Source organism: Gobio gobio (genome assembly GCF_949357685.1).
Source record: "Gobio gobio genome assembly, chromosome: 18".
Lineage (NCBI taxonomy): Eukaryota > Metazoa > Chordata > Actinopteri > Cypriniformes > Gobionidae > Gobio > Gobio gobio.
Window position 1 is genome coordinate 37,685,524 of NC_137111.1, and position 19,353 is coordinate 37,704,876.

Genomic DNA, 19,353 nt, shown 5'->3' on the forward strand with positions numbered 1-19,353 from the left:
GATCATCCTTGATATGTTTCTACTGCTGCGTCCCAATTCGCCTACTTATACTACGACCTAAAAGTATGTACTCTTTTTGTGAAGAAAAAGTACATACTTTTGAGTGTGTAGCAGAAGAGTATGCAAGCTTTGGCACATACTACTTCGTCATCTTTAACGGACTCTGTCGCTTAGTTAAGTGCATCCCATCAACATTTAAACTGCCCTGTCAATCATCGTCACAGTTCAAATCCTCCACATTCAATTTAATTTCCTACCGTATCGGAGATAAATGTAGTAGCAAGTTGATCTCCCATTTGTGGGTCTTTAATGCAGAGTCCCCTCATGTGTTTGCAGTTTAAATATAATGATGCATTTAAAAGTTAATGGCCAAACGTATCATTACAAAAGTTCATAATGCTGCTGCAGGTGAAATATAATGTGGATAATATTGGATATATATTAGGGCTGGGCGATATATCGCATGACATTGTTAGGCGCATCTCGTCAGTAAAGCCGGTTCCTTGATTAGTAGTAAATCGCCATCACCGGCTTTCAGATAGAGCGGCATTTACTACACAGAGCCGTAGTTCACTGACAAGCTGAGCCATATCGCATTAATTATCGCAGGCGATACATCCGTGATAATTAATGCGATATGGCTCAGCTTGTCAGTGAACTACAGCTCTGTGTAGTAAATGCCGCTCTATCTGAAAGCAGGTGATGGCGATTTACTACTAATCAAGGAACCGGCTTTACTGACGAGATGCGCCTAACAATGTCATGCGATATATCGCCCAGCCCTAATATATATCTTATAATATCTTTTTGTCAGGTTAAATACTGATAATTGCTCACTCAAACCCCTTTATCTAACCCTCTCTACTTAACCGACGGACTTGCATAACCGTCATGTTTGTAGTTTTTAAACACTTTTTATCCGTGTTTGTAGTTCTAATCGAATCCTCATCCATCTCACAATGGGTTGTGGGCAATATCAGCCGTTAGAGTGCGCATCGATCTGCACTTTGAATTCTGACCGGAAATAGACGACCATCCGGGAATCTTTGGAATACTCTTTTCAACATACTACGATTTGGGACATACTAATTCTTTTTTCGAATACTATTTAGTACGGATAGTATGCGAATTGGGATGCAGCACTCAACTTGGTTGGAGTCCACCTGTGGTAAATTCAGTTCATTGGACATGATTTGGAAAGGCACACGTCTGTCTATATAAAGTCCCACAGTTAACAGTGCATATCAGAGAACAAACCAAGCCATGAAGTCCAAGGAATTGTCTGCAGACCTCCGAGACAGGATTGTATCGAGCCATAGATCTGGGGAAGGGTACAGACAAAATTCTGCAGCATTGAAGGTCCCAATGAGCACATAAATGGAAGAAGTTTGGAACCACCAGTACTCTTCCTTGAGCTGGCCATGCACCCGGCCAAACTGAGCGATCGTTGGAGAAGGGCCTTAGTCAGGGAGGTGACCAAGAACCTGATGGTCACTCTAACAGAGCTCCAGCGTTTCTCTGTGGAGAGAGGAGAACCTTCCAGAAGAACAGCCATCTCTGCAGCACTCCACCAATCAGGCCTGTATGGTAGAGTGGCCAGAAGGCATATTACAGCCCAACCTGGAGATTGCCAAAAGGCACTTGAAGGACTCCCAGACCATGAGAAACAATTCTCCGGTCTGATGAAACAAAGATTGAACTCCTTGGCCTGAATGGCAAGCGTCATATCTGGAGGAAACCGGGCACCACTCATCACCTGGCCAATATCATCCCTACAGTGAGGCATGGTGGTGGCAGCATCATGCTGTGGGGATGTTTTTCAGCGGCAGGAACTGGGAGACTAGTCAGGATCGAGGGAAAGATGAATGCAGCAATGTACAGAGACATCCTTGATGAAAACCTGCTCCAGAGCGCTCTGGACCTCAGACTGGGGAGAAGGTTCATCTTCCAACAGGACAACAACCCTAAGCACAGAGTCAAGATAAAAAGGAGTGGCTACGGGACAACTGTGAATGTCCTTGAGTGGCCCAGCCAGAGCCCAGACTTGAATCCGATTGAACATCTCTGGAGAGATCTGAAAATGGCTGTGCACCAACGCTCCCCATCCAACCTGGTTGAGAAGTCCTGCGAAGAAGAATGGGAGAAACTGCCCAAAAATAGGTGTGCCAAACTTGTAACTTCATACTCAAAAAGACTTGAGGCTGTAATTGGTGCCAAAGGTGATTCAACAAAGCTCATTGGGGATTTGCTGGATTGGGGGTGACACATCTTACCCCACTGCTATATATACTAAAAATACTACAAAACAAAATAATCAGTTGGAGTCACCGCCTGTGAATATTGAAATAAAAGCAATCAAAACTGGAAAACATTCTTGATCTGGAATGTCTGCGTTAAGAGGGGTTAACTGGATATAAAACAAATAGTTTCATATGGTCATGTCAAAGTGCACACATGAATTACAAGCGTAAAAATGATTAGAATAATGATTTACTTCCTGGCATTATCATCTGTGGCATGTGGTGAGATTGGTGTGGGTGTGTGTGTGAACAGACAAATAAAGAGAGCCTGAAGCATTTTTAATTTACAGGCCTTGTGTTGTGAGTTATCAGTGTTCAGTGCTGCAGTGTTGTGGGGCTGAGTTAATTGGCTGAGTAAATAGCTATTCACCTCTGAGGGGTTCAGACCCAGGCCAATTAACCACACACACACACACACACACACACACACAAAATGCACAGAGAATCAAAAATGGAGAACAAAGAAAAACATATGCATACTAAATTTTACAAAGAAGGAAGTCCTGCTTTAGGTCACCCTATAGAGGCAAACAAATAAAATGTCTTTATAAAAGACAAAAGGATGTCATTTTGAGGTTCATAAAAAGGATAAACGTTTTAATTCAAATGTATATAAATGTGAACAGAAGCTGAATAAAATCCAAGGCGAATTTGTTTCCACTGCATTTCATTAGCTGTGTTTAATTGCCTTTTATAACTAAACACTGAAAAACAACAACATGGCGGCCTGGAGACAGGGAACCCAGTGCTAACACAGAGAGCACTTTAGGCCTAATTAACCAATTAGAGAGCGGCAGCCGAGAGCTAACAAGGTCCCGTTACTCCAGTCCAGAGAGGTGAGGGGGAACCTGCTGATTTAATTAAAGGGGTGGGGTGGGGGACGAAAACAATTTAATTACAGCCAAGGATCCCCAAGGCATTGTGGGACAGTCTCCCTCTCAGCCCCTCTGGACCTGTTTGAGCCTCAGCACGCTAATGGAACACTGAGATAACATTTCAGCAGCATCCCCCTCTGACAACGGGATCAGTCAAAACACAACATGAGAACAAACAACAATAAACAAACGCTTGAGGTTTAATGAAAGTCTGAACCAATGCTCATTTAGAAATTGAGTGTCATCACAAATGCAAAGACGTGAGCTTTCAGACAGTAAAAGAGCTGATAGAAAACGGCATGCATTAATTAATATCGTACATTACCAAATCAATCATTTTATGCTTAACTAATAAGCAATTTAGCAAGAACACATGACAGGGAGCCGTAGCTTGATTTCTGTCACAAACACGACAGGGCAGAATAAGTGATGCAGGAAATCAAGCTCACGTTCATCGCACACATGCACATACCAACGGCAGGGAACGGGATGAACCTCTGGACCAGGATTCTAGTAGCTGGACTGAAATGCTCAGCTCTCTTAATAAGAATATTCAGCCCCACCTGTGTACACAATTACATTTAATATTACCATTTATATTTTTTAAATAAAAAACATTTTAAACATTTATCCATTTTTTTAAATAAACTTTTAATACGATAAATGTTTGCATATGTACATGTTTATTTTTAATACCGTTCAAAAGTTTTTATTCAGCAAAATATTAAGATATTATTAGACTGTTTTCAACATTTATAATAATAAATGGTAACACTTTACAACAAGGTTCCATTAGTTAAGGTTTGTTAATGCATTAACTAACAATGACCAATATATTTGTACTTATTAATCTTATTAATTCATTAAAAAAAAAATACAATTGTTCATAGTTAGTTAATGTTAGTTCAGGTTCATTAACTAATGTCAACAGATACAACTTTTGATTTTAAATCATGTATTAGTTAATGTTGAGATTAACATTAACTGAGATTAATAAATGCTTTAGAAATATTCATCGTTTGTCATTTTAACTAATGTACTTAACTAATGTTCACAAATGAAACCTTATTGTAAAGTGTTACCACAATAATAAATGTTTCTTGAGCAAATTAGCATTTGAATGATTTCTGAAGGATCATGTGACAATGAAGACTGGAGTAATGATGCTGAAAATTCAGTTTTGCCATCACAGGAATAAATTACATTTTAAAATATATTACAATTATTTGTTACTGTTTTACTGATTTTTAATCACAGAAATGCAGCCTTTGTTAGCATAACAATTTTTCAAAAACATTAGTGTGTATATAATTTTTATTAGAGAACATTATTTTATTAAAATAAAAGTTTTTGGAAGGGGGTGCAGACACGCATCGAATTTGAACCTGCTTGCCCATGAACCACAGCTGTGTAAATTGTTTTTAAATTCAAACGCAAATGAAAAACAGAAACATGTGCCTAGTGAAACAATAAAATCTTAAATAAATCTAATATGGCAAATATAACGTCAAAGGTGACAATACACATTTGTTTTCATAGTGACCTTAAAAGCATGTAACTCCCAGTGGGCTTCATGACAGGTCTTGACAGGCTATGCTAAGTTGTTTCTGGTCTCGCCTTGGTCGCTCTGGTCATCTCTGTGAGCTCGTCTAACAAACATCTGAGAACATAACCCATTCACATCCCTTCCCTTCTCAGCAGGGGTGTTCAGAGGGATTGTAGTTTTAATTAGTGCCCCCCTCCCGCATTTCTCACAGGCATGGGGACATTTGTAGTTGTCATCACCATGGTTCTGCTTGTCATGCCCCTGGGCATCAAACTGCCGCCCAGCAGGGCAGCTAATTGGCTCTAGAGGACACAGGGGGCGTGACTAGAAGGATATGCAATTCAGCAAAGTGAAATACAGCATAGGGCTCTGTGTGCCTATGTAATGCTACTAGACACCATCAGTTTGCTTATTAAAATTAAATTCACATAATACTAGATAAATCATGGATAATATTCTTCTCTGTTAGCGTGAAGAGGAAATTCTAATTTTAAGGATTAAAAGAGAATTATTTCTACACATTAAATTACATAATACAATTTTGTGTAGGCATGTGAACTCACTGCAATAGTAACTGCACTGCTGACGGCACCAAGATAACTCTGGAAAAACGTAGACATTGCTGTGGGCTGGAAAACAAACAAACAAATTAATTAAAAAATAAGCTAATAATGCATTTTTGGTAATATTTTCCATGATGCCTGTATTTATTATGCATTACTTTTATGGCATTATAATGCATGCATAAGGCCGTACAAAAAATGAGTATCACATTACAATAAGGTCTAATTTGTTCAAATAAATCCAGTAGTTAACTTGAACTAACAGAAATTAATAAAAATTAAATATAAAATGTAAAAATATATTGCTCTGGTTAATGTTAGTTAATAAAAATACAATTGTTGATTGTTTGGTCATGTTAGTTCACAGTTTAACTGATGTTAACAAATACAAATAAATGTAGAAACTAAAATTAACAAATATTAATAATTGCTAAAAAAAAAAAAATGTTAATCCAATGTTGGAGAAAGTTACATTTAAAAGTAATGTTATAAATGCTGCATTACTCCCTAAAAAAGTAACTCAATGTATTACTTTTTATGGAAAGTAATGTTACATTACTTATGCGTTACTTTTTTTTAATGTTTTTACGATTAGTCATGATATGATACAACATATAATATGGCTTTTAATAAGGCACTTTGCATGCATTATAATGCATTAACAATACCATTATAATGTGTTATATTACAGGCTTCATTAAAAGTGTTACCACATTTTTTTCCTTTTTTATGGAGTGCTGCAGGGATGATGTATTTTTGAAGGCCAAAACCCAGAAAACACACACTTCCAGTTCCATAGTTCTTAAGTCAATTGGTTTTTGGTTAAAGCTGCTGTCCGTAACTTTTTTGTGTTCAAGATTTACAAAAAGTATAAAATGAAAATGTACAACATGAATCCATTTTCCAAACCGTGTTTTTGTCTTACCCTGAATCATTATGGTACACTTATAATAAGTGTTTATATCGGGACTATTTCAGACCGGTCTGGTAGGAAACGCTGCGGAGGACCACGGTCCCTGCGTGACTCACCATAGACATAAACAGAGAGAAGTAGCTCCGGCTGCGATGTTCTTCCGCAAGACGCATACAGTTCTGTCGAGCGCAAAAAGTTACGTACTGCAACTTTAAATATCTGAAATAAGGTCTGCGATTAACACAATCTCAAGCCATTTTCAATTTTTATTCTACGACATAAAATACATGGTGGTGGCGTTGAAGTCATGTGACCGTGGTATTCATCCTTTTGGGTTTTGTTGAGGGAACCAGGGTGATGCTAACTTGTGGATTGGCCTACAAAAACACAATCTCTGCAGCACTCGTTTCATTCCTTTTTAATAACTTTAGTTCACATGTAAACATATACATGTGACCAGTACTTATGGTTATGACATGGCATATTTTATTACTTACACCATACCTTAGTTGCATTACGGTTGCAGTAGTTGACACAGGCGTTGTGACTCTGGTTCAGCCCCTGTGAGAAAGACATAGTTCATAGTAAACAGAGCTTGGAATGACTTGTAAAGCATAAAGACCAGAAAAAACACATAGCATATACCTGCCAGAAGATGGTGGAAGCAAATGTCTGATTGGGTAAAAGAAGGCCCACAACCTATAAACGGAGGAGTAAATGATTTAACAGTGATTTAATGTTAACATCTGGTGACCAAGACAAGGAAACGTTAAATATCTTTTCACATTGACCTACCACTGGAGTACCAAAGGGCACAAAACCTGAAAGAAAAAGGAAAAACGTGCCAACACAAAGAATATGAAGGAGATGATTTCAGAGGAAAATGTATCCTTGATTCAATAATGGAATAACACTAAGAATATAATTTTGACTTTTGAATATGCCAGATCAGGCAACAGAAGTAAATTTCATGTCATGTTTGGTTTAATAATCAGGATTATAGTCTCTCATATGACATTATGACTTTATTACTGACCTTTAACAGATTAATAAAATCCTCATTACTCATAAAAGATAGCATTGGTCAGAGGTAGCCGTCATAATTGTCAGGCAGGTCTCTCCCTATCTGTTCTCTCTTTAAATAGTAGTGTTAACAGAAGACTAAAATACTCCTATTTCTGAGTGGCCCAACAACACTTCCAGACAGCAGGAGGGAGAGGGTTTAATCAGAGCCCAGCTGAGTGTGACCTTTGCCAACAGATCGGTCCAGAGAGACCCCCTACCACCTAGCTCTAGTCTCCAGAGCTGGTAACAAGCAGAAAACTGCCTACCACCCATGACACAGGCGCACACACACACTCACACCCTTACCTGACATGCGAAAGGGCATGGGGATCTTCTCTCCTGTGTCTGGATGGATGATGGCCTGAGGACATAATGAGTCCACAGACAGCAGACAGGATGAAGAGGAGAAAACGAGAGGGAATAAGAGGTGAGAGCGGACTGATGGGAGAATTACCATGCTGAGGTTCTCTGCAATTCTCCTCTCATTACACCACTATTCAGAACCACAGCTTGTGAGTGTGTGTCATACTGTGCACGAAGATGTCGAGCGATTTGAGCAGGTTCTTTCATCATAGGAACCTGTAAAAGGCTTTCAACACTGTTCACACTCACCTGTTTAACCTTCTGTGCTTCCCAAAGCTATAGCGAAAAACAGAGGGAAACATGCAAAAGAGGGAGATGTTTACAATTTATTTCGTCCTCACCTTGTTTTTGTTGTGTTACTAAAGTTAACAAGAAAACAGAAGTTCTTTACACAACACACGTAAACTGAATTGACAAATTCTGACAACTTGATTGGTTGACATCTTCTATTTTGCTCTTATTCCCATACACACTCTTTAAATGTATTGGCATCTATAGTTCCATGAAGAACCTTTAACATCCATGGAACTTATTCATTCTTTATAGTGGAAAAAGCTTCTTTTCACAGTAAGAAAAACATGGTCATTTTAAGATCTGTTTGCTGAAAGGCTCTTTGGGAAATCCAAAATAGTTCTTCTACATAGCATCACTGTGAAAACCCCCATTTTGGAACCTTTATTTTTAACCTTAACTTTCAATGGGCCCCAAACTTACCTGTACATTAGTCACACTTGGAGGGAGAGTTCCATTTTTGAACTGATCCAGGAGTTTCATACATTCATTTAAATATTTCTAAAATATAAAACAGAAAACAGCATTCACAGATAAACTATCAAATCATTTGAGGCTTACATTTCAGGAGACTCTCGCTTACCTCTGAAACAAAGAGCGTTCGAGGGTCGATCACATCCAAGAAGTGTCTTAATCTGCCATAAAATGAACCCTGAAGTAACGGAAACATTAAGAAATAAAACAATAAAATGCACTCTATTAACATATTGGGAATTTAACAACACTCTCATGGCAATTCATAACTATTGTACATTTTGGTGAATTGGTGCCTAATTCATACACATTTTTCATACGATCTGCTTACGCCCCAATAAAGGTTATGTTTAGGGGAGGGTCTTCATGCTTACTTTTTTCATACGTGATGGAACGGATTTATACCAAATTGCCACCTTGTAAAATAGTTTTCTTCTCATAAAAATCTGTTGGAATTAAATGTTTATAGATTGTTTACAGATCTTAAAAGTTGAGAGAATGCAATAAAAGAAGTGAAATCATCAGATAAACCCATTTGTCTGAAGGATATAAATTTCGCCTTAATTATTTTTATCCATCTAATATATATCATAAGTTAAACATCTACTGCAGTGCATACCTGGTTGTGAAGAGGGTCCATTGTTTTTAGGTAGATTAAGTGGGACAACATAGGAAAAGTAAGACAATTTTGTATTGCATTTCTTCCTTTTTACCGTTTATAGTGTAGCGGAGCTATTTAACTGTTTAAAATAGCACTATGTGATAATCCAAGCCATTTGGCATCATATTTTATAAAGTGACAAATGATCAGATATTTGTCTCAGCTTATGTGTAATCACCCTTGTATATAACATAACTACCGTATAAAGGAAACTAACTTTTATTTGTTGGTTAATTTTATGTTTGTGATTTTTTTTAGACTGATTGATTATTTATTGTTTATGTATTGTGTGCAAAAAAAATAAAACTGATTTCCCCCTTAAAGAATCCAATGAATCCTAAAAATACTAAGTTACAGGCTACTCGGGGCAGGTTTGTGTGGAACAAGAACAGTTCTCCAGTGAATAATAATCATGATTATTAATCATATGTTCACAATTTCTTTAATTATGCAACAAATTATTTCTGAGGTCCCAGAAACTTTCTCCAGACGTGGGATTCAGCTGCTGATGCAGACTCTGACACCAGGGCCGAACCAGTTGTTTTCGCACGCCAGGTGTGTCCGCCTCATTATGCGTGCGCACCAACTGCTGCCGGCTGATCTGTAGACCTAAAATACTTCTTCCAACGCAATTAAAATGTTCAAATGTGTGTGAGAGAGAAGGATTCCAAGATTTCAAAGCAGCACGCAACATATTCTCTGTTTATCACATATGAACACATATGAAGGACGCTACCGCTGGAGCAATAACAGCAGATGTGAATCATCTGTATTAAATAAATAAATGAATGAATAAATAAATTGCCTCTCAATTCCTCTTCATCTGAGGTTAAAGTTATTGAGTCACTAATACATACAAAATGGCTTAAATTGTTTTTTGTCGCAGTGAATGTTCCAGTTTACATATGTTTTAATAGAGTAGTGTTGCTAATGAACTTGCTTTGGCACAAAACAGTTAACCATAATCTCTTCATATTTGATGCTAAGCTCGAAAATAATTAATTGAGGCTGGGATGTGAATTATAAGGGTCTGGGGCCTGACCTTAAGTGAAACTTAACCACTAAAGACTGCCAAGTCAAAAAAATGTTTGCAAAAGGTCTCTAGATATCTAGTTTTTACATACAAGTAATATATATATATATATATATATATATATTTTTTTTTTTTTTTTTTTTTTTTTTTTATTATTTTATTTTATTTTATTTTTTTTTAAAATATATTGCCAAAATCGCCCCTCAAAATCATTGAATTCAGGTGTTCCAATCACTTCCATGGCCAAAGGTGTATAAAATCAAGCACCTAGGCATGCAGACGCTTCTACAAACATTTGTGAAAGAATGGGTCGCTCTCAGGAGCTCAGTGAATTCAAGCGTGGTACCGTGATAGGTTGCCACCTGTGCAATAAGTCCATTCGTGACATTTCTTCACTACTAAATATTCCAGGGTCAACTGTTAGTGGTATTATAACAAAGTGGAAGAAATTGGGAACAACAGCAACTCAGCCACAAAGTGGTAGGCCACATAAAATCACAGATCGGGGTCAGCACATGCTGAGGCGCACAGTGTGCAGAAGTCGCAAACTTTCTGCAGTCAATAGCTACAGACCTCCAAACTTTGTGTGGCCTTCAGATTAGCTCAAGAGCAGTGCGTAGAGAGCTTCATGGAATGGGTTTCCATGGCCGAGCAGCTGCATGCAAGCCATACATCCCCAAGTGTAATGCAAAGTCTTGGATGCAGTGGCGTAAAGCATGGCACTACTGGACTCTAGAGCAGTGGAGAAGTGTTCTCTGGAGTGACGAATCACGCTTCTCTGTCTGGCAATCCGATCGACAAGTCTGGGTTTGGCGGTTGCCAGGAGAATGGTGCTTGCTGGACTGCATTAGTTGGGATTATGGTGTAGGGTTGTTTTTCAGGGGTTGGGCTTGACCCCTTAGTTCCAGTGAATGGAACTCTTAATGAGTCAGGACCTCAACCCGATAGAACACCTTTGGGATGAATTAGAGCAGAGACTGCAAGCCAGGCCTTCTCGTCCTACATCAGTGCCTGATCTCACAAATTCGCTTCTAGAAGAATGGTCAAAAATTCCCATAAACACACTCCCAAACCTTTTGGAAAGAGTTCTAGCTGTTATAGGTGCAAAGGGTGGGCCAACTCCATATTAAACCCTACGGATTAAGAATGGGATGTTATTAAAGTTCATGTGCATGTACAGGAAGGCGTCCCAAAACTTTTGGCAATATAGTATATGTGTGTGTGTGTCTGTCTGTCTGTCTGTCTGTCTGTCTGTCTGTCTGTCTGTCTGTCTGTCTGTCTGTCTGTCTGTCTGTCTGTCTGTCTATCTATCTATCTATCTATCTATCTATCTATATATATAACACACACAGTATTGGGAGTAGCACATTAGAAGTAACATGAGTTACATAATCAAATTACTTTTTACAAGTAACTAGTAAAGTAATGCATTACTTTTAAAATTTACAACAAAATAAATTAAAGTTATATTTTCAAAGTAACACAAGTTACTTTCTTTTCCCATTTATTGACTGACACCTCTCCTGTCCCCATGTTGAGAGAAATCAAAAGTAAGTGCAGAGGTGTTGTGTGTGCGCTGTGTGAACATGATGGTTATTGTAGTTCTAGACTAAATGTGAGTATGCAGGTCTCACTTGCACAAATTCCTCAATTAATTAAAACTGCAAACTCAGAATATGACGCAAACCTAAAACGATTAAATGTTAAATAACACAAATTTACGTGTATTTAATATCAATTTATTGACCAATGTCTTGGCCGCTGACTTTCGATGATCCAATTCAACCATACTAAAATTACTTTAGATAAACATCACATTTGTGTTTCTTTTTTTATTTTATTGCTTAAAGGAATAGTTCACCCAAAAATGAAAATTCTGTCATCATTTACTCAAAAGTTGTTCCAAACCTGTATGAATTTCTTTGTTCTGCTAATGTAACTATGGAAGTCAATCAAACTGTTTAGTTCCCCATATTCTTCAAAATATCTTTTGTGTTCAGTAGAAGAAATAAATTCATACAAGTTTGGAACAACTTGAGGGTGGATAAATGATGACAGACTTTTCATTTTTTGGGTGAACTAGAAGAAAGTTCAGGGTTAAGTAAGAGTGCTGAACTTTCTTCTCAGCACAGCTGAAAGGTTTGTTTGAGCTGCGCCCTCTACTGTACAGGTGTGAATTTGTATGTTCCTTAGCTTGAAGCTTCTTAATGTTATTCCAATAATTAAAAAATGTGCTCGACTTGTTATAGGCAACAACATTCATATTTATCACATTTTGCAAAGAAGTTATGTCACCAACAGAGGTCACTGTTAATGCGACTGAACCGGTGTGTGTGAGTGAGGGCGGAAGCAAACACTGCAGCGCACTGTTTGGTTTTGATTCGGCGGGTAAACTAAAGCTACAACAACACAAAGGTCTCACATTCGTATATGGACGGGGTCCGGTTGTTATTTACCTGATCAAACCGAGACTCGCCGAGTCTAAACGGAGGGCACTCAGTCGACTCAGGCATGGCAGGTTTAGCAGGCTTTTTAGCTCTGAAACTAGAGTAGACTTCCCTCAGGTTGAGTCATCCGTATCGATGCATTATGGGTAATGTTGTTTTCTAACAGGTCAAATGATGGTAGGATATTAGAGTAGTTTAAAGCTTTATCATAAACGTCAGTAAAACATTGATTTTACTTTCATTAATAAATTAGTTAATTTCAGTGGCCTTAACTACATCATGTGGTTCAGTTTAGTCATTAGCTTCTATGACCTTGTCAGCTACTGCACAGGGTGTGATGTGTTTTGAATTCATATATTGCTACATAATTTATCCAAGTCATTCCCCAAATTGTGTACTATTAATTTTGCTATAAATAATATTAACCTATTAATATTCTCTAAAAGTACTCACTCAGTGTGAGCATATCAAAACATTTTATCACAAATGTTCCTGGGGAATCTTTTTTAGCATATTTGTTTCACTAATGACTGATTGAAAGCTAAATATATCACCTAATCATTGAGGCAACTACAGAGGTGTAGTTAAAATAGTGTAGTAGTGTTAAAATGGTGGTTTAATTTTCAATATCACTACATACAAGACATGAGAGCTTTGTCTTCTTGTTTGTCAAATAAGGAGAGTCAGAGATGCATCCCAAAGTGAAAAGTTTATTTCATCAACAGAGACCTTTTTCCTCGCAGAGATGCATAAGAGCACACCAAAAGTCATTGAACATCTCTCAGATGAGGCATTAGATAAAAAAAAGAATACATCACAACCTCCAGTGGACACTCATGTAACTACACCCTAAACATCCAATCAAACACCTCAGGGAAGCACTTCAAAATATTTTGCACCTAAAACAAATGGCTCATCTTAACATTTCCATCATGTTCGGTGCTTATACGCTACTTAATATGTGAGGTTCATTTATGCTTTTCTTATCCACTGAAATTTACAACCAAGAAGGAAGAATTGATCATATACTTTTTTCTAAGAATGAGGATTCAGACATCAAACTTCTTTCCTTTAAAATAAACCCTTTGCAATTCTTTAAAAATATCTAGGTTATAAATGACCTTAAAAGAAAGAAAAAAAACATTCCAGACCTCTAAAAATAAAATGAATGTAGTCTAGTAAACATAAAAGTTTTTTATTTGCAAGTTCCAGAGTTTGTACTACATAAAATGTAGCTTTGATTATCAACTTCACCATTAAAAGCATACAAATCTTCTTCTACACACACATCTCATGATATCATTCAGCCAAGGGCACTTGAACACACTCTCTTATTAGGCTGCAGGCTGTGTGTTTGTGAATATTATAAACTATTGTTCAACACAGTGGCAACCTAAGCAAATATTTCATATTACATTCCATCTGTTTAGACCTAGAAAAGTATGAATCTCTTAAATTCTGCAAAAGCCTGGCCTTCACATCTATTGCTTTCTGTTACTACTGACCTTTAGAAAGGGAGTCCTAGGCTTAGTAATCATGATGTACGCAAACAGCGTTCAAAAATAAAAAAAACATTAATGGATTGTACAAACCCTAATACCACCTCAAAATAAAGGTGTCAAAAGACCTGCCCACAAAGCAAAATACAATAATAATGATAATAATAAAAAACATAAATAGGTATTTGCATGATTAAAATGTAACATATTCTTGAAAACTTGTAAACTTTTAAATTTAATCCTTATTAAATGAACATTCATTAATCCACCTTCAATAGTCTTTAACTGCTTCTAATCGCAGAAATACGTTATTGATACATCTCGAGCTTTCTAGCAGGAACTAGCACGGAAACACCACTGATATCCTGTGTTTAAAGAATTATTCGTCTGTGCAATGAACGTGTGCGTTTGACTATGTGCACTTCCTAAGCTTTTGAGAAAGAACTGTTGCAAATGCCTCATTGTGAGGTCTAAAAGTGCTGCGGCCTACGCCTCTATCACAATCTACATATAGTGCTACATTGTACACAGACAGTGGCAACACTGATAGTGGCGACATCGTAAAAACACCAGAATTACATTACAGTGACATTAACAGAGCCGTTGCGGTGTTGAGAATACTGTAACGTTAAATTAGAGCAGACCGTTTCTGGCATTCGCATTTTCATGGCTATCGTTCTCTCTCAGATCCATTTGATCATTTTGATACTTAACAGTCTTGGGAAAGTTAAACTTCGAACACCCCTTCGCCTTTTATTTTGTAATATAATGTGCAATTTAATTAAAAGTGATGAGTTCAGCGACAACAGAATGGAGAAAATACTGTATTATAAGGCAGCATTTGGCATTTTGTCCGAGTGGCATATATGCAATGAATACGGTATATATCCTATTCATTACACCTGAAAGCACTGGCAGCGATGTACGTGCATTGGCTCAAGCAAAGGAAGGAAGAGGAAGATCACCGACCTACAAAACAAAGCTAGAAGGTCAGTTGGTGTGAGCCTCTGCCCTTAAGCTCTTAAGTAAAGTGCAGAAGACATGTAGGGAGGCACAAGCAGATCCTTCTCGCACACTTTCAAGCCCCCTCGAATTCTCAAACTTGTTATTTTGTTCTCCGTTCCAAGCAGCTGAGTGTTACATGTCAAAACGTGATAGAAAAACAAAAGATAAAGCAATGCTTTTCTCCGTGCATTAAAAACACACTAGCACTAGAAGACTGGCATGTCACAGTCATGCCTTCCTTTCGACTGACAGGTGGTTTTGGTACTTAGCTGGACTATCATGTGTCTTAGTGACATGTCTGGTCAGTGAACATGGATTCTACCAGCTTTGAAGTTTAGCAGCAGAGTGCCGACCTTTAACCATCAATTCAAACCTGCAGTGCATACAGACCCCCGTAGAAGCCCAGGTACTTTTGGACACAGTTAAGAACAGCAAATCTACACCCTCTCCCCCATGTCCACCACCTAGCGCCAGATAGCTCTCTACATTTATATGGTTGCTGTAGCAGTGCAAGGTTGTGACGTCCACCCGGGATTTATGGAAGGATAGTGAAGGCGTTTGTTGTACTATTTCATCTTGGTGCGGACCTGCAGCAGTGTGGGTGTCTGCTCCATGATGCGTACGAGCAGTGTGTCGATGTAATCCTCTAGATCTCGGATCATGAACTTCATCTTCTTTAGCTCCGTCTCACGCTTCTCCAGCAGCGCCCCTCGCTTCTCGTACTCCTCCCGCTCCATCCTGAGCTCAGCATCTCGCTGGATCAGCAAATTGACCAGCTCGCTGTGGTTCAGGTGGTAGTACGAGCCTCCTCCCTCCACTAGTGGCTAAAACGAGAAAGACAAGCAAAGATTTACATCACAAGACTATTTTCATAAAGTCACTTCTGAATTATATTTTGATTTGTGATCATGGTAATGGATTTAAATGACAGAACTATTAGTAGTAGTACATTGCAAAACCTAACAGGCAAATGTATTCAATGAAATGAGTTCATTTCACATAAAATATTACTGAAAGTTCATTGCACTTAATAGAAAAAGTTATGTGAACTCAATAACTGATTATATTAAGCAGAACTCAAACTGAATAAGTCACAGGCTCAAGGCGGATTTCTAGTTCCCAGCATGCTTTGCCTCAGACTCTGTAGAGAGTAAATGTTAATGAAATGTTATTTTTATGTTTTTGCGCAAGATTAAAGCAGGTGGAGATCTGTTAGTGTTTATTGTTGTTATGTTGGGAGTTTTTGAGGGTTACCATTGTTCTGAAGAGTAGAGCCTGTGGTTAGCTCGAGGATGGGCCAAAAGAGCTTTGTTAAAAAAGTAGCACTTACTGATGCAGTGATACGGAGCGACCAAAATCGCGTCCTGAACGCGTCTGAGTAGGTACATTTGAATTTACTTTGCGACCGTTAAAAAGTTTGTTCTGTATAGTATGAATGCGTGTAGTATGAATGTAATCCGGACGTACTACATCCGCAATGTTGTTATTGTCATGTGACCTACCAGCGTCAGTTGCGTCGCTTCACCTCCATTCAAAAATCCCTTCCCGTGGCCTCATGGGATAGTAAAGTGTCCATCGAATGTGTACTTCAGAATCTCGCCGGAAGTAGTAGGTCATCCGGGGACTTTTCGCCTACTGTTTTTCGAATGCTATGTATTCGGACATACTACTCTGTTGGCGTACTGTTTTTTACGTGCTATATAGTAGAAAAGTATTCAATTTCGGACGCAACAATAGTCTCTTGTGCACTGTAAACTCTAACGCTCAAAATAATTCATTGGTTTGAGTAGAGCCAACTCAAATTAAACAAATTAGTTCAATCGAATTAACTTTTATGAGTATTTAGAACTTTTCTTTCCTTTCGAGTTCACTGAACGGACACATTTGAAGTAATCTGAATTGTTTCATTGTTTTGAGTTTTATGAACTTGTTTCTTTTTGTTTCGACAAACTTAAATTTACCTGAAACTTCTTTAACTGAAATTTCTATTTCCCAGCATGCTTTGCCATGACACTCAAAAGGGAGAGTAAATGCTAAAATTAAGTGTTATATAATGTTTTTTGTGCAAGATTAATGTTAAGTGGAAGATTTAGTAGTGTTTAATGTTTTGCTATGTTCATTTAGAAGATTTTCTGTTATGTTGGGTTATTTGGGGGGTTATCATCATGGTGACGAGTGGAGCATGAGCTTAGTTTGAGAACAGATATACAGTATGTTAAATGTATTATATTGCTGTTCTCATTTAGCAAGTGCTATGCTATCAAAACATTGTATTACCAATTAGCAAGGTAGCGTTTATTGAATTACTAGTTAAAGCTAGCCAAGTTTCCACTGCTAAAATATTTAAGTTGATCATTTTAATTTAAATGTATGAATGAGCTTATTCAAATATTTGAAGTTATGAGCAATTAGTACAAGATAAGTTCTGCTTAAACTTATGTAATTGATTGCCTAATTTTTTATTTAATTTTTTTTGCTAACTTATTGTGTTATTAGCACATGTTAAGCATTAGCCTGCTAAGTAGCTAGCTAACAAACAGGTTTTTCAATGGAATTGTTTTAATCAATACAGTTGAGTTTCAGCAAAATAAAATATTTGAGTGAAGTTTAATTGTATTTTAGGAAATATTCTTTTTGTGAACTCACCTGAAATAAGTTCACAGTACTCATAACTATTGGTTTGTAAACTTAAATGAATTGAAGCAATCGGTTTCCTCAATTGAAATTTTAAAGTGCAGTAACTAGTAGTAGGACTGCTTGTTTAATTTGATTAACATTTAAACATGTTCATTTTAGTAAATTAATATTTACAGAATGTTCATCTAAAGTTTAAAAGAAAAAATATATAATGTCTGAGTATGAAAGGTTTCCGGAAAAATATTAAGTACTGTTGGTGCATAATTGTTGCACAATTGTTTTCAACGTTGATAATAACAAAATGCGCCAAATCAGCATATTGGAATGATTTCTGAAGGATCATGTGACACTGAAGACTGGAGTAATGATGCTGAAAATTCAGTTTTGCATTACAGGAATAAATAGAAAATAGAAAATGGTTATTTTAACCCGTAATATTTGACATTTGTATTTGTATTTTTGATCAAATAAATACAGCCTTGGTGAGCAGAAGAACATGTGGGGAAATTATATCTAATACTTTTGAGATAAATAGTGCAAAAATATTACTTTTACTTAAATAATGATCAGAGTAGGAAAAATGTTTGCATTGTATTGAACTGTATTTCAGTCCTTCCAGAAAAATGCGGCTTTTTTTTGTGATTGTTGCGGGCAAAAATCCTTGATTATGCGGCACGTTTTCTTAAAAAATGCGATGAAAAATGCGGGATATTTATGCAATTTTATGCGATAGAATTGCGGGAACTTGCAAAAACTGCGGTTTGATGAGAAAAAAAGCACTACATCACAGAAAGTGCTGGAATATTTAAGTTCTCATCTTGTTTTATTGAAGACCTTAATAATGGCTCAAATTTACAAAACATTTAGTCAATCAAGTTCTGTAGCTTTACAAAAGGAATATGCTACAACTTCTGAAAAAATTTATAAATAACTTCCTGTTTTACAGATGTCGCTATACAAAACAGACATTTGAGTGCTTCCAATGCACAAAGTGCAATCTCTTAAAGGGTTAGTTCACCTAAAAATGAAAATTCTGTCATTAATGACTTCCCTTTATGTTGTTGGACACAAATTAAGATATTTTAGTTGAATTCCGATGGCTCAGAAAGGCCTCCATTGGCACAATGTACACTCTCAAGACCCATAAAAGGTAGCCTACTAAAGACGTCGTTACAAAGTCCATCTCACTACAGTGGTTCTACAATAACTTTATGAAGCGACGATAATTTATTGTGTGCAAAAAAAACTAAATAACGACTTATATAGTGATAACTGATTTCAAAACACGGCCTCATGATGCTATGAATCATCGAGTCGATTCATGATTCGGATCGCGTGTCAAACTGCTGAAATACGTGACTTTGGCGATCCAACCCGCTGAATCGACTCATTGATTCATAACGCTTCAAACCGCTGAATCAACTCATTGATTCATAACGCTTCAAACCGCTGAATCGACTCATTGATTCATAACGCTTCAAAGCTTCATGATGCGGTGTTTTGAAATCAGTCAGCACACAGGGAAACTGCTTTGCTCTTTTGCTGTTATTTTTGTTGGCCAATGGGAGTTTGTGCTTCATCATGGTTTCACCGGTATCTATGGTTTCTCCACGGGGGTTTGAAGCTTTTCGATGACGTTCGCGTCGGGTAATCACGTCACTTCAAAACGTTCCCATGGCAA

The 19,353-nt window shown here is 37.3% G+C and overlaps 2 protein-coding genes across 3 annotated transcripts in view; both read right to left on the bottom strand.

Moving 5' to 3' along the window:
* The window catches only part of sfxn5a (sideroflexin 5a), a 23,231-nt gene extending 10,566 nt beyond the window's left edge, over window positions 1-12,665 (bottom strand). For both annotated transcript variants that reach the window (XM_079842590.1, XM_079842589.1), the window contains exons 1-10: window positions 12,541-12,665; window positions 8,500-8,568; window positions 8,340-8,417; window positions 7,875-7,901; window positions 7,569-7,623; window positions 6,993-7,018; window positions 6,843-6,896; window positions 6,702-6,758; window positions 5,285-5,350; window positions 3,648-3,738 (exon numbers count right to left, since the gene is read on the bottom strand). In XM_079842590.1, coding sequence (XP_079698716.1) covers window positions 3,648-3,738; window positions 5,285-5,350; window positions 6,702-6,758; window positions 6,843-6,896; window positions 6,993-7,018; window positions 7,569-7,623; window positions 7,875-7,901; window positions 8,340-8,417; window positions 8,500-8,568; window positions 12,541-12,597 — 580 coding nt within the window. In that variant the 5' untranslated portion in view covers window positions 12,598-12,665. The remainder of the gene's footprint in view (window positions 1-3,647; window positions 3,739-5,284; window positions 5,351-6,701; window positions 6,759-6,842; window positions 6,897-6,992; window positions 7,019-7,568; window positions 7,624-7,874; window positions 7,902-8,339; window positions 8,418-8,499; window positions 8,569-12,540) is intronic.
* A 562-nt stretch (window positions 12,666-13,227) lies between these two features.
* Window positions 13,228-19,353, bottom strand: part of rab11fip5a (RAB11 family interacting protein 5a (class I)) — a 29,387-nt gene continuing 23,261 nt past the window's right edge. The window contains exon 6 of the mRNA XM_079843402.1: window positions 13,228-15,859. Coding sequence (XP_079699528.1) covers window positions 15,602-15,859 — 258 coding nt within the window. The 3' untranslated portion in view covers window positions 13,228-15,601. The remainder of the gene's footprint in view (window positions 15,860-19,353) is intronic.